The sequence below is a fragment of the Octodon degus genome, unplaced genomic scaffold (assembly GCF_000260255.1).
Source record: "Octodon degus isolate 3935 unplaced genomic scaffold, OctDeg1.0 scaffold00010, whole genome shotgun sequence".
In the NCBI taxonomy this organism is placed as follows: domain Eukaryota; kingdom Metazoa; phylum Chordata; class Mammalia; order Rodentia; family Octodontidae; genus Octodon; species Octodon degus.
In genome coordinates, this window is record NW_004524586.1 from 15,412,944 (window position 1) to 15,428,050 (window position 15,107).

Below are 15,107 nucleotides of genomic sequence, written 5' to 3' on the forward strand. Positions count from 1 at the left end.
GGGGGGGGTACCTGGGATTGAACTCAGGACCTTGCACTTGCTAGGCAGGCACTTATGCCGCTGAACTATCTTCTCAGCCCCTAAATGTTATCAATTTTGAATTGTTTTTTATTTATATTTTTTATTTTTTTGACAACTCATACAGAATTTTACTTAACAAAGTAATAGGAATTTCACAGTATTTGTTGTAATACACAGTATTGTCTTACAACCAGCTATTCATATTACCAGATATATACACATAAAATTGGAAGAAGAAGAAAACTGGAGCAACGTATAAGAAATTAAGAAAAGAAAAAGTACAAACAATTGAAAAAAGGAGACGAAGCTAATTAGAGCACTGACTGCTTCTTTCCATTTCCATTTTTTTTCTAATTTTTATTTATTTATTTATTTTTTGTCCTGTCAGAGGTGAATATTCTATTGGCATCTAAATACTATAAGTGTTTGAATTCAACTAAACAATCTAACACTGTCTAGCAGTCTATAATATTAGTGGGTTATCCTCAGAAGTTATTGACTTGAGCTTGAATTGTTTTTTCTAATACTTTTTCTAGAACGACACTGGTCATTTTCTCTGGGACCATGGCTGTTCAGACATTCAGTCTAGCACTGTTTTGGCTGTGTCTGTGATGTTTACCTGGGTGAGGTTGAATTCTGAGCTTGGAGACTGTGTAAAGCAGAATGTCTTACTCAGGGCGGGTGGGCCTCACCCGATCAGGTGATGGCCTGGCTAGTAGAAAATTCTCCTGCTGGACATTCTTCCTGTAGTGACAGCTGCTCTTCCTGGTCTCACAGCAGTCTGCTGATGTTTGGAATTAACCCGAGGCATTGCTTTGCAGATGTTGGGCTTGACAATCTCCGTGGACACACGTGCTATTTCCTTATGACACATATGTATTTATATACCTTCTCATAATAGATGTAAGTATAAAAATTTGAATTGTTAATAATGAATATACAGTTGTATATTTACACCTCTCTATATTCTATTTTCCTTAGAGGACCCTAACAAGCGGTCCACTGACGGGAGAGTCATAGGGTTTGGCGTCCCCCTGTGTTGCGGAGTGGAGTGGGAAGGGGACGGAGCCGCTGCTCCGGGCAGCGCGGCACTGCGGCTGGGGCTGATGCGAGGACTCAGCCCCGCTGCTTAGGGGCTGATCCCGACGTTGCCACTGGGTGGCGCTACGACCACAGAGAGACCTGCAGGTCCCGGACTGCCCCCAGGGACTCTGTTCAACTCCTTGAGACCCTGAACTGACTCCTGGCGTGGGCTTCCCTGTGTTACGCACTGTCCACTAAAATGACAATGAGGGCCCCAGACAGACGACCATGGTTCTGGGGACGTGGACTACACGAAAGGCCCGTGCTGCGGAGCCTGGCCTCAGCATGCGGGGTGTGCTCAAGTGCACGTGAGATTTACGACCTCCGCCCCACAAACGGGACAAGGGCACAGAGCAGCTCGGTGCTCCGGGTCACGCAGCCTGCAGCCAGGGCACAGGAGCATAACCCGGGCAGTGTGATTAAGAGTCACTCTTGTTTCTGTTCCTTCTGCTTCTTGCCTTCTTCCCTTTAACTGTGCATAGTATTTGTTTTACTGAGCTAAAATTTATGCGCTATGAAGCACACTCATGGGAAGCACCCAAGCCAGTGAGTTTTAGCAAATTCACAGTGTTGTGCAACTCCCACAGTCCACGGTAAGATCCTTCCCGTGTCCCTCGGGGTCCCTCTGCCTTCTGTGGTCCCCCATCCGGGACACTCTGCAGCAGTGCAGCGAAACCATGCCGCTTGCTCTTTGGTGCCTGTCTTGCGCGCCGGGCCTGGTTGGGGGGGGGGGCCCTCCGCGCCAGCGCATGCGCATCCGTGTGCTCTCGTCTTGATGAGGCCAGAGTCGCATGCCCAGAACTTTCTACAATTTTATTTTGAGACAAGGTCTCTCCAAGTCATCCAGGCTGGCCTCAAACTTGCAATTCTCTTCCCTGAGCCTCCAGAGTGCTGAAATTACAGGTGTGTGTGCCACACCCAGCTCAGAGTATTTTTTCTCCTTCCTTTTGAGTCTTTTCTTTTTTTGTATTTTAGGGAAGGGTCTACAGGGTATTCAGGGTCTCACTACTAGATCAGACTTGTAGTGATCTGCCTGTTTACAGCCTCCCAAGAGTGCGCACCACCACGGCACAAGCTCTGCTCCTTATAGCTTTAGAGCTCTGGTCGCATCCTGCCCGGCCCTTTCTTCAAGTCACTCTTAGAAATTGTACTATAACTGTGCAAGCTCCCACGTGCATCTCTACATGACATGGACCCTTTTTATAGAAAAGAAACCTCATCACTTTACCAATTAGAATATAGACAATAGACGTTACAACAATATTAGTGTCACTAATCATTCATAGCCACATTCGCGGTTCTCCTCTCTGTTCTTCAGATGGTTGAATAGGATTCTGCAGTGTGTTTGGGGGATTTTAAGATCTGCTTCCGGCTTCCCTCCGAGGCTGGTGCCCACGCCTGCCGGGGTATGGACTCAATCTTGAGCGCTCTAAGCTTAGCACCAGGGAAACACTGAACATTCGGCTTTACCAGCCTACCTGTTTGTTTATTTATTTTTGTGGCTGGCTCAGCCCACCCTGGGAGCAGGACTGTCAGAGTGTATGGTGCTGGGGATAGAACTGCAGTCCCTGTGTGCTTGCCTAAGCAGGTGCTTTAGACCACTGAACTATCTCGCCGGCCCCCGCCTGTTTATTGACAGCTCACTGAGAGAGTGAGCCACACCTGCACCCTTCTTCTTTCAACTTACCCACCTTGATCACCCATATCTGGTGCTAGGAGGTGGCAGTGGGAAGGTGGCATCCTTACCTGTGGTTGTGGTGGTCCAGTTGCTCTCTGTTGGGGTGGTCTCGTTGTCCTTGCTGGCCCTGGCAAGTGGCAAGCTAAAACCAGCCAGCAGGAGAGGACAGAAGGGCTCCATGGCGAACCTGTGGGGAGGATGAGACAGACTCAGTGGAGCCCCCTGCTGCAGGCCCTGGTGACCCCCATCCTTTGTGATGACGAGGAGAAAAAGAGCCCAGCACTCTGCTCGCTGGAGTGGATCATCTCCCTTCACCTTCACTGGGCTGGGGGATGTCCTCCCTGTCACCACTCAGGTGCAATGGAGGGAGCTCAGAGGCCCAGCTCTGCTGGTGGGCGGTCGGGGCAGAGCAGGTTCTCGAGCCCAGGCCCTGCCCTCCCGCTCACTGGCATCTGGATGTCTCAGCTGGCATCCTGGAGCCTTTACCATGTGACCCCAGCCGTTCCTGCCGGCCCCTCTCCTTTCCAAACCTCGTTTTCTGGCCAAATCACACTTTTCCTACCCAGCAAGGTCCACACTTTCTCCTTTTTTTCCTGGTCTCCCTTCACTCTGCTGGGCAATGTCACACTCTCTATGGCTCTGCCTAGAGGTCCCCTGGGTCTGGACAGCAGGCTCGTGAGTCAACTTTGCCCACCCACTACTTGGCCGCTGTGCACCCTGGGAAGGGAGCGAAGTATTTACTGGGTGTTGCGTGGAGGTGAATGCGCTGGGGCAGACCCAACTACAGAATGGCTCAGCACAGAAGGTGGCTCTTGCTGGAGACCCGCAGGTGGTCACCCCATAGCCCCGGGGCACCGCTTTGCTCAAACACATTCCCATAGCCCCGGGGCTCCCCTTTGCTCAAACACATTCGACTGTTGTTACAGGCCACAGTGATTGCTTGCGGGTATGGAAACTTGCTGGGGGATTCACCAGGGGGGCACTGGCCACGCTACCTGCCCCTGAGACTGCAGCCGAAGAGGGGGGTCCCATCCCCTGACCCGCACCCACAGTCAGCCCAGGGGCTCGGTTCTGTCTCCACTGGCAGCGTCATCCTGCATGGAACCTCCCGGGGATGCGCATGGCTGGCCTTCAGGACCAAAGCAACGAACCCCTGCCCCCCGGGCTGTTCTCAGGGGCAACACCAGTGCGTGCAGCTGGGGCAGACACCAGCGTGAGCACAGGAAACCATTTCTTAGCAATCACAACTGTGAAGAGGAAAACCTTCGGAGCACCTTTTAACAGCTAGCCCTGAACGCCTGGACAGCGGCAAGCACCACTTTCTTGCCTCTCTCGCATCGTTGCTTTTTTATTTCCCTCACACACATTGAAGATTTATTTACTTCCTTTTGATTCTAGGGATGAAACCCTGGAGTCAGGCATGCTGGGCACGAGGGCCCCGCCACTGCACTGCAGCCCTTGCCTTTTGGGCCAAGGTTGCCTGTGCTGGCCTTGAACTTGTGATTCTCCTTCCTCAGCCTCCCAAGCAGCTGGAATTATAGCTGCAGGCCACCCCATATGGCTTCGCATTTTAGATTCATGAAGTAAGCCGCACACACACAAATAGGCTCTGTGCCCCAAGTGAGCATCTGCTGTGTGTGGGACCCTTTACACAGGTGTTGCCAGGCTCCTGGAGGGAGAGGACCAGGCCTAAAGTCAGGATGGAGATTTGAACAGGCCATGGTTTGAATCCACGAATGCCAGAGACAAAAGCCCTCTACCTTTCCCGCGCTGACCTGGCCCTCCCTCGACAGATGGCTCTGCACACATCGCCACACGCTGCCTTTATTTTAAGAAGATCTGCTGTTGCAGGTTGCCGTGATACTTTTAATACACTGGAGTAAATTACAGAGCAATTGAGAAGTATTAATTGACTTAATACACCTTTGGAGATGCAGAATTCCTGGCTGAGACAGTTTGTCTCATATCACACATTAATTTAATAGCTCTCCTCTTCAAATGCTCCATCGCCCTCGAGGAGGCCACCACCATCCAGAAAGACAAAGATCACTTCACTCCTTTAATAATAGCTAATGGAAGTCCGCTAAGAGCTCCGCAGAGCTGCCTTCCCTGGCATGACCAGCAGGGGGCGATAAACTCGCAGACTTCAAAACCTGTCGAGCCATCTGGAGCCTCATTTGCGCCCCACTTATACTCTGAGGCCAGGGACAACTTGCCGGATCATCCTTGACCCTCTCCTCTCAAAGGACTTGCCCAAGCTACCTGGGAGGAAAAGGCACGAATCTGAATGGATGTTTGAAATTGGAGTTAAATCCATGCTGGATTTTCAGGATTTGTATTTAAACACTTTTTTTGGGGAATGCCTGCCAAATGCTACGTGTCTGGTGCTTAAAACTTATATGATCTCCAGAAGTGAGATGATCAAAATAGTTTATACCTAGCAGAGCAGACTTTATTTTTACTCCCCTCAAAAGTCATGCAGCTGTCAATTTGATCAGAAATCCATTTTTTTTTTATTCCACTTATAAGAGCTTTTCAATACTCTTCACTGGGCAGTGAGCAGGATCAGGCTGCTTGCAAGGTTCTGGAGCTACAAAGCTGAGTGCTGTCCCATCTGATCCCTACAGCGGCCCACTGGGATGGAAGGGTGGCCAGCAGCCCCATTTGAAGGAGATTGCTGGGTGACGTGCATAATTCCTGGGAACATTTGAGGCTAAGACCTAAGCTCCGGGACAGGGGGAAGCAAAGGAGAAAAGGGTGAGAAGGATCTCAAAGGCAGGGCCCTGGCCTAGGAGTCAGGCTGCAAGCCACTGGGATTCCCATCTTGGGAAGTGGGGTGGGAAGCTCCAGCATTTGTTAGCAGAGACGGGGGACAGAGATGACTTGTAGCTTGTGGCACAAGGCAGTAATACACGCTACTTTTGCTGAGCTCCTATGAAGGAGTGCGACAGGCTAGCTGAGACTCTGAGCTAAGTGGCTGCATTAACCATCACCAAAATTCCATGGTCAATGTCCTGTCACCCTCGGAGTGGAGACGACAGAGGATGGCGGGGCATCCTAGTGGAAAGTGCCGTGTGAATTGTGCTGGGGATCTGGGGCTTGGTCAAGAGGGGTGGGCTGTAGAAGTGGTGGGTGTGTCAGGAGTTATGGGGAAGTGACAGTGAAGACTGAGTGGAACAGGCCATTGCATAGGACAAGAGGGTGAGGTGCAAAAAGTAGCACTGGGACAGGGCAGGCAGGAGACAGCAGAAGCAGATAAGCAGAAGCAGGCCAGGGACCCTCCTGCTCCCCCTGGCTTCCCCTGACTCTGGCCCAAATCTCATCCTCTTGCTGGGGGGCCCCTTTTTACTTTTCCCCACAGCCTTTGAAGTTAAGTGAATCCAGGACCCGCTTCCTTCCTACCTGGAGCTGAGGAAGCTGACCCAGGCTTGCACCTCTCAGGGAAGAAGCCATCTCTCGTTCCCCAGCCCAGCCCAACTCACAGTGGGTGATAAGAGCAGTGGAACTCAGGTACCAGCGCTCCACCTGTGTGTCAGAGAAAGGAGATGCTCCTGCTGTGGCTGGCACTAAAGATCAGGCCCTACTCTTGCTCCAGTGCCAGTATTAGGTCCCCAAGGGCATCTACACAGGGCAGTCCCCACGACACGCCAGTCAGTCATCACACACCAACCAGCCAGATTCAGTGTCAGAAGCAGAAGAGAGGGATGAACACCAGCCGGGCTCATTTCCACTTCCACAGAATTGGCAACCAAGAGGCCGACGCCCGTACGTGAAAAATCAAAGGTGAGTGCGTAGGACAAGGAACGTGGAGCCCTCCTTGAGGGGGTGGTCTGCGTAGCCCAGAGGCCCCTCCTCACCTTGATTTCCTGATCCTGGATGAAGATGCTGGAACAGAGAGGCCTTTTAGGTCACTCTGCCCTGCTTGGGGGTGTGGCGCCTTCAGCTGTGACAGTAGCTGCCTCACACCTGTGCACAGAGCCTGGGCCATGTGTGTTGTATGCCTTCCCACATCTGAACTGGGCATACAGGTTGTGGGCCCTTCAAAGGTAGCTGAGAAAAAAGATGGCAAGGCACTCGCAGGTGCAGAAATTCCCAGCCTGGGACAGCAGCAGATTCAAGGCCACCTTCGCTGAGGCTCTATGTGGCTCAAGAGCCCTTGCTGCCTGGAAGACAAGAGGCTACCTTTGCCACAAAAGGAGAGGGCTGGAGGCAAATGCAGGAGGGCCCACATTCCTTAACTGGAGGCGAGGACCACTCCTGGCTTCTCTCGAGCTTAAAGAAGGTGGCTCACCTGCTTCTCGAAAGTTCTGTATGTGCTGACACAGACCGGCAAGCTCAGCGGTCTCTGAATCCAAGTGTTCGTGCTGTGAATTTCCTGGGAAAGTCGGGACCATCCCAAGTCACTGCCTGTTCTTGTTTTGAGCTGGGGAGGTGACAGGTGCCCAGTGTGAACTCAGCTTTTCTGCTTCCCCTAAAACACAGGCTCCCCAAGGGGGGCTGCGCCAGGGGCAGCATCTGCAGTCAGACCAGGGTCTCTGTGCTCATTCTTGTCTATCTGAGCTCCTTCAGTAGCACAAAGGGACAAGTGTGGCCCCTTTCAGGTGATCTCAGCCTGCTCTGGGGGCTGCCAAAGCCTTGATGCGCCAACAGATAACATGAATGTGGCCGTAGACGGTGCCGCGGGACCATCCACGGGGCCCGCTGCCCCTTTCCCAGTCTCCATGTGATGAGCACACTCAGTCCCACATGTCGCCATTAGGCAGGAAAGTGACAGGTGGGGGCTGAGCCCCACTGTTTTTACCTACTACCCACCCCAAGAGCAAGAAGTCCTTTGTCAGTGTCAGCCATGTGGATGAGTCATGGCCATTGCTTGGCCAATGTGCTTTCTAATGTCCATTTTATATCTGGGTATTCAAAATGGTTAGGATAGATATATGGTTACATTCTCTTAATGAATAGAGGGATTTGTTGTAATAGTGTTTGCAAATAGGATATCATGTCTGCATCTTGTACAGCAAATAACCACTAGGAAGAATGTATGCAATGTGTTAATTATTGAAATTGTCCTACCAATTTAGTTTGAAACTGTCTCATTGCTATTTGTTTCTCAATAAAATTTTGGAAAAAAAAAAAGAAGTCCTTAGCTTTTTGACAAGGATGAGGACAAACAGGGGACAAATGTTCCCAGAAAGCAGACCAGTGCTTCCTGTCACCTACATCCCAGGGCTGCCCTTCGATGCGCATCCCCTGAGGTGCTGGTCAGCGGGGCTGATTTCTGGGGTGCTGGGTGTCCTTCCGCCCACAGGCAGCAGCCTGATATGTGCATACGAGAGCAGACGGGAAAGACAGTGCCAATTTCCTGAAATAACTGTCAAGAGCACAGGCCAGCCCTTCTGGATCTCTGCTGGTCACCAGGCTCCCAGCTGTCACCGAACACCCCGAAGCACTCTCTGCAAAGGGCACACCAGGCTGAGTCTGGTCCACGGGCGAGAAACTGCAGCTGGGGACCTGGCTGTCTGCGTCCAGGGCCCTCATACCTGTTTTCTAGGAGATTGTGACAATATAGCATATGAAGCGAGACTGTGATTTCTCAGCGCATGGAGGAAAAACAAAGCAAATAAAACAATATATTTTCATGATAAAGGACAAACAAAATCCAGACATTTCCGGGTTATTGGTGTGAATACACTTATGTGGATGAAAGATTATTAACTAAAAAAAAAAACCTCTAACAGTGAAACTGTGGACTTGGAATGCTTCAGCTGTAAGCACAGTGTTCCCACCTCACTGGAAAGGATTTGAATGTTAAAGAGAAGATACAAAAGGCGGCTTGTTATCTCCCTGGGTGAAGGGTGGAGTGTAATTCCTTTTGGATGAAGACAACCGCCTATGTCTAAATGCAGAATCTCAGGAACATCATTGAGGAGACTACAAAGAAAAGTCCATGCACGAGGGAAGAAAATGAGTGAGACAAAAAACAAAAACCAGGAGGATAAGAGGCTTGGTGGCATCCAGGAGACCTGGCCGAATGTCACTGGGCAGGAATCTGCGTTTGCCCATAATGTCCTCTGGGGCTCAGGCAGGGGACCAGCTGTGCTCTGCACCAGCATGAGCAGAGTCAGCAGAAGTGGGCAGCGTCCTGTAGCTCCTCCTCGGAAGATGGACAGAGTGGGAATTGGGTAGCACCTAGCTGGGAGGAAGGAGGGATGGGGCAAGTGAAGCCAGGAGGGAGGGAAGTCTTGTCTGTGTTGGCGGGCAATGCCACCTTGGAGGCAGGTGCCACCTCTGCCTTGCACAGATGGGCAGATGGGGACAGGGCGGTCAGAGATGATGAGGCCCTAACCCACTGCACCCGCCTGTCTGTGCAGAGGAGCCTGGGAGGAAGAAGAGTCCTGCTCTTTCTGCAGCCTGAGCACGATTCCGGGCAAGGCAGGGTCAGACCGAACAGCTGCCCACTGTGCACACAATCCCTGCAGGCTGGGGCTAAGTCCTCTTGGGGTTCCCTTGAGATACTCGGAGGAGTTCTAAGCGCTCAGGAAGCTGAATGCTGAGCACAGTCTAGGAGGCTGGACTTTCTGAAGTGCTTGGTGTGGTGATACATGGGAGGCGGTCAGGGCACAGACATTTGCTGCCTTCCCAACACAGAGCCAGATGTGTTCAGAGATGGCTAAGGATCTGGGAAACACCCTGGGGAAGGGGCTGCTAGGGAGGACCCATGGGAGCCGGGAGGGGCTTTGAGTTTGGGGAGTTAATGGAGGAGGAAGAATTGCCTGCAAAGCTTCACAGGCTGGAGGGGACACTCAGGAGGGGGTGGGGTTCAACTCCCATTCTCTATTGCATCTTGACCGTGCAGGTGCCGATGTGCGCTTACTGCTGCGTCCAGTGGGGCAGTAGAGCCCGCTGCCCTCCACACTCCACCGCCCAGGCGCCAACTCTCCCTCAGCACAGGTGGCAGCTCCTGGAGCACAAAGCCGCAGCGCTAAAGGTTGGGACAAAGAACTCACATGCCTGGAAATTATGACCCCAAGCTTCTTCCCCGACAAGGACAGAGTAACAGAAAGCAACAAGTCATTGTCAAAGGATCTAGGGACTCTGATCCGCTATGCCTGAGTATCATGGTGCTTTATGATTCATTTCATGGCTCTCTTACAAGCATGCTGTTAAAGACCTATGTGAACATTTGTAGATTATATGCTGACCTTGATTTCATTATAGAACGAAGAAAGCAGTCAGGCAGGGCAGTGCATACCTGTAGTCCCAGCACTCTGTATTGCAAGTTCGAGCTCAATTCAGACAACTTACTATCTTAGTGAAACCATGTCTCATAAAAGGGGTAGTGGGGGGCTGGGGATGTAGCTCCTTGTGAGGGCTCTGGGTTCAGTCCTCAGTCCCACAAAACAACAACAACAAAAAACAATACACAGTAAAATTTTCAAGCCCTGGTACATCCCAGCTCCTGGTACATGGGTCCACTCTGGGCTTCTACTGGGCAGGACCAGAGGCTCAGTGGACCCACAGCGATGGGCCTTCCGAGGACACAGCCATGCCTGATTCAGGTCAGCAGAAGGACCGATAAGTGTGTTGGCCTGTCAGGACATTGGTGAGAAGTAATTTCAATTTCCTATGCGGCACCTACTAATTTGCATAATTCTAATTATGCATCATGCTGTCTTAAAGATGAATAAAAAATGAAGAAGAGCTTCTGTGAAAATTAGGTCTTTCTCCTTTTTGTAAGACAACAGGATCACGGAGAGTTGAAGACCAAAGGAAGCCTCTGAAAAGCCAATTTTCAAGGACCCTAAAGCCATACTTGAATTAATTTAACCAGCAACCAGCAACACCTCTGACCAATTACCAGTTCAGAGAACATGAGGTTTACAATTATTTTTTATTTTTTCCAGAAATGGGACAGGAGGAAGGCCTATATAGCTAGACTTTATTGTATAAGTTTTCCCTAGAGAAGAAAACCATCTTCCTTATCTGGAAGCCAGAAAGCCCCTAAAAACCAACAAATGATAACTATACAAAACTAATAAGTTGGGGTCACATGTGACCACAGATGAGAGGCAAAGGGTTTTTTTTTTGCCTAATCTCAGTTTTGAGATTATATAATATAATCTCAATATATAACTTCTAGCAATTTTTCATGAGCTTCAAAAATTAACTATGACTGAATTTTCCAGTCCTTGTAATAACTAGCCAGTAGCTGTTACTTCAAATAAGATACAATGTCCCTGGATCTATCACTGATAAAATTATCATGTAAGCAGGAATGAGACAACTCTGTTGAGAATAGTATTTGGATCTTCTTCCCTAAATCAAATTATTACTGCAGACTAGGCTATTTGTGAGTAGGGGGGAAATGCCCCGAAGACAGCACATTTAACCTCCACAATGATAGGTAATTGACAGTTAACAGACACTCCAAGAACACTGCCCTCCGTGCCCTCTCCGTCACTGTCACCCTCTCAGTCAAGGCTCTAATGGAGGGCACTGTCCATTTGTGCAAAGTAAGTGCAAACGGTGACCTTTCCTCACTGGGAAAGGCACCCAAGTTGGTTTTCCTTCTCATCATCATTGTATCTTCACATAATGATCATGTTCGGGTGGCACAGCCTGTCAAAGTGCCACTTGAAGGGTGGCTTCGGAGCAATGGTAGTTTCCTTCCAACTCTGTGTCACCTCTGGGACCCTGTCCTTGCAGCTCTCCAGGGCAGGCCCCCTCTTCACTCTCACATCTTCGGCATTTCACTGGCCTTTTGGGACTCTACCTGCCCAGCCCCAGGATTTGCTGTCATCACCATGCCAGCCCTCAGCACTACATGACTCATTGTGGTTGTCAGTGCCCATTGCCTGTCCACCCGCTGCTCCCTGGAGCTCCCTGCTCTTTCTCTTTGAACTGGAACAGAGCCCTAGGATTCGGAGCCATCTCCCATTCTTGCATTTCCTGGAAGGCTTGCTGGAGGGGGACAGCACAGTTGTAGCTGCAAGCAGTAAAACCATGGGGAGTTGCCAGGAGATGGGAAGTGCTTGTCAGTGGCTGAGGGAGACACTCCGGGGTTTGGGCAGGTCAAGCTTCTGAAACTGCTGTGTTTCCCCCTCTGGACCTGCTCCTCATAGAAGCCCCCAAATGCCCAGTGCAACTCTGGGCTTCCACTCCCAGCTGCAGAAAGGTGTGGAAGGCATATTCTCTATTTATCTGCAGGCCTCGAGGTGGTCCTTTACCTGTAATGTGTCTTCACTGGCATCAACCCAGGTCCTGCCCATGAAAGAGGCCCGGATGTCAGGGAGCAGGCTGCTGGCTGTACCTAGAGACCTGGCCACAGCACGGCCTGTGCTCAGGGCTGGTGTCTCACAAGTCCTGCAGGGGCTTCACATATGAGACAGACATTTTTGATGGGTGAGTCAAGTGAAAAAAACTTCTACTTTGGTGACCTTCATTTGCCCTTTATGGGTCTAGAAATCAATTTGTGCTGTCCTTCAGACAGGCTCCATAGGCAACCAATGCTTGGTCATTACTTCCAGGGGAGAAGCTGCAGCGGGACAACAAGCTGATGTTCTCCAGTCTGCAGACTTCGAAGAGCCTTGCAGAAGAGCCCTACGCCCGTGCGTACTGGCTGGGCACACAGCTGCACCAGCGAGCAGCTTAGTAACTGGAGGCAGAGTCTCGGATCGTTCTTCAAAGTGGAGACTTCGAGGAATGATTTTACTCAACATCAAAGCCTTGGAACAGACATAGAATTGCTGTTGAAGTCAAAGAGAGGCATGGAGCTTCACCGAAGCAGCGATGCGTGCAGCAGGTGGTGAGACATGGGGAAGAAACTTGGACCTCCAGGAGCACTTTTTTCTGGGCTTTTCCACTTCTTTGACTCATAGGAGACACCCTGGGTCCTGCTGCAGGTTGAGGGGAGATGCTGGAGTACAGTCCAGCAGCAGGACGTCTCAGCGTGACCCTGACTGGTGCGCGGGTAGGAGTTGGAGCACTTGATGCCTTCCTTGGCTCTGGAAGCACGGCACACATTGCTGGGCCGAAGAATCAGCCTTGAGGTGCTGATTCTGGACACAGACCGCGTCTCTGAGGTACCCACTCCCAGGGCCAGGGATAGCAGGGTGAGGAGGTGATCCGGAGGCTGCTCATGCTGCTATGATGTTCCAGACATTCAATAGAAAGGAGTCCTGCTTTGGCCCAAAGAGCTATTTATATCCAGCATGACTCCTGTCCTCTAGGGTTGGTTAAATCCAACCTGGCTCAATTCAGTAAGCACCTTCCAAGTGCACAGGATTTGCCCAGAGCTAAGGAAGCTCTTCTTCGGAGGCCAGCAGAGTGCAAGAGGAACGCATGCCCTCCACGCCTTGAGATGTAGGATCCCGTCACCCTCAGTAGCTGCACGGACACACATAAGTGCTCTCCTTGTGTTTACAATTCTACCCAGAGAAAACGACAATGCACATTCTGGAATGTTTTTAGTATAAATCGAGCAAAGGATTGTTTCTGATGTATTTAGCACTCTTAAGTTCTAAAAGCCAAATACCAAGCAACAGGAAGACCAGGCGGTGGAGCCTGTTGGTTTTCTGTTGAAATGACCTTATGTAGCTGTAACTGTTAACTGTGATATGTCAAGTTGACTAGAGTAACAAATGTGTAGCAGAAATTTCTAGTATATGTCTAGTAGAGCACAGCCTGGGTGTGTCTGTGAATAGTTGGCATGTGAAAACATGTTCAGCTACAGAGGGCACCAACCATTAGGCTTATAGCCCAGATAGAATAAGGAAGCTGGAGAAGGAAGCATGCCCTGCTGGAGAGTTCAGGCTTCTTGAGTGGGCATGTCCTTTTTCTGCCATGCCCTGTGGACAACCGTCTCTGTGTTTCCATATTCTTTAGCCTTCCAGCGCAGACTGCCAGACCCCCAGCAGTGCCTCTCCATGAACTTCTGGGCCTTTGACCTTGGTGTGCTGCTGCATCCTGGTCCCTGTGGTTCTGCAGCTTCTGTCCTGTTTGGTTGAGCTGCTATTGTACACTCCAGCTCTCCTGAGTGCACATGGCCACTGGAGACACCCCCATCCCTGGTCCTGTAGGTCTACCTCATCAATCTCCTTGGGTAATTATTCACACATTTCCTATTGCTTCAGTTCCTCTAGAGAACCAAATATACTAACACAGTAGGTTTCTGTTGTTGGGAAACAAATAGCAGAAACTCAGTGAAAAAGTGTTCTGTGTGAGCCAAAATTGTGTCTGACTTTAGGGTCCATAAGATTGATCAGTTACTCAAAGTCAAGTGAAAAATTGATTTGTGAGAGTGTGGAGGTAGCGTCCGAGCCAAGAGCAATACTGGAGCTTTCTTCATGGACTTGATGTACCTCATGATGATTAAAGTACATTATTACAGTGCTTCAACTCTGACACCTTGATAAGGTCTTCTGGGGAAGTACATGGTTCATCAATCCTTCTTGCGTTGTGCACAATTACCATCACTTCTATCTGACAAACACATGCAGCCCCATGTCCAGGGTATACACACATGCACACACACAAGTGCACACGTATGTATGCATACAGCACATGCTCATGTGTACACACATGTGTGCATGCACATGTGAGGGCAAGGACTCTGCCTCCTGGACAAGCCTTTAGTGAGTTCAAAAATCTCCTTGACTGTCCTGAGAAAGATTCTGTGTGTTTCTTGAGGCTATAACCAGGGTATGTCCATCTTGGCTGCCCTCGTAGCCTACATACAGAAAGGGAGGAGGCCTGCAGGAAAGGGGACGTGGAGGTGGAGGATCCCGTAGCTCCCACAAGATCAGCCTGCGCCCCTGCCCACCTTGGAGACAATCTCGGTGCTCATAGAAGATGCTCAAGGGGATGTTTGGGGAACAGATGGTTAAGAATGGCAGAATGAACTAGGCTGGAATAAATGCCCCATCGAAAAACTGCAGGAGGGCGGATCCACGCTGCGAGCTGACATTTCTTGTGGATGCTCTGGCTGTTCAAGGTGAGTCTCAGGGATGTTGGAACAAGAAATGCCTGCGACTGTGTCCAGTCCTCAGCGATGGAGGCCAAGCTGGTGAGAGGGAGGTGGCAGAGCACCAAGTGTTGCAGCACACTGGAGACATCCACCTACCCTGTCCTAGGCCACAAGGACCACGTGTGTTCTCTTGCCTCACCTCCATGATGACCCCAAGATTCAGGCACTGCCATTTCCACTTTCACCTGGAGAAACTGATGCTCAGAAAGACCGAGAGAGGGAGATCCAGTCCCAGCCCAGGTCCAGTGAGTGTGTGGAGAGCTTCCTGCTACCCTGCGCCGGCGGGACCAGTCCCAGCCCAGG

General features: G+C 50.5%; 1 protein-coding gene across 1 annotated transcript in view; it reads right to left on the reverse strand.

Moving 5' to 3' along the window:
• The window catches only part of Ptpre (protein tyrosine phosphatase, receptor type E), a 173,391-nt gene that overhangs the window by 53,521 nt on the left and 104,763 nt on the right, over positions 1-15,107 (reverse strand). Inside the window, exon 3 of the mRNA XM_004625577.3 lies at positions 2,851-2,969. Coding sequence (XP_004625634.1) covers positions 2,851-2,962 — 112 coding nt within the window. The 5' untranslated portion in view covers positions 2,963-2,969. The remainder of the gene's footprint in view (positions 1-2,850; positions 2,970-15,107) is intronic.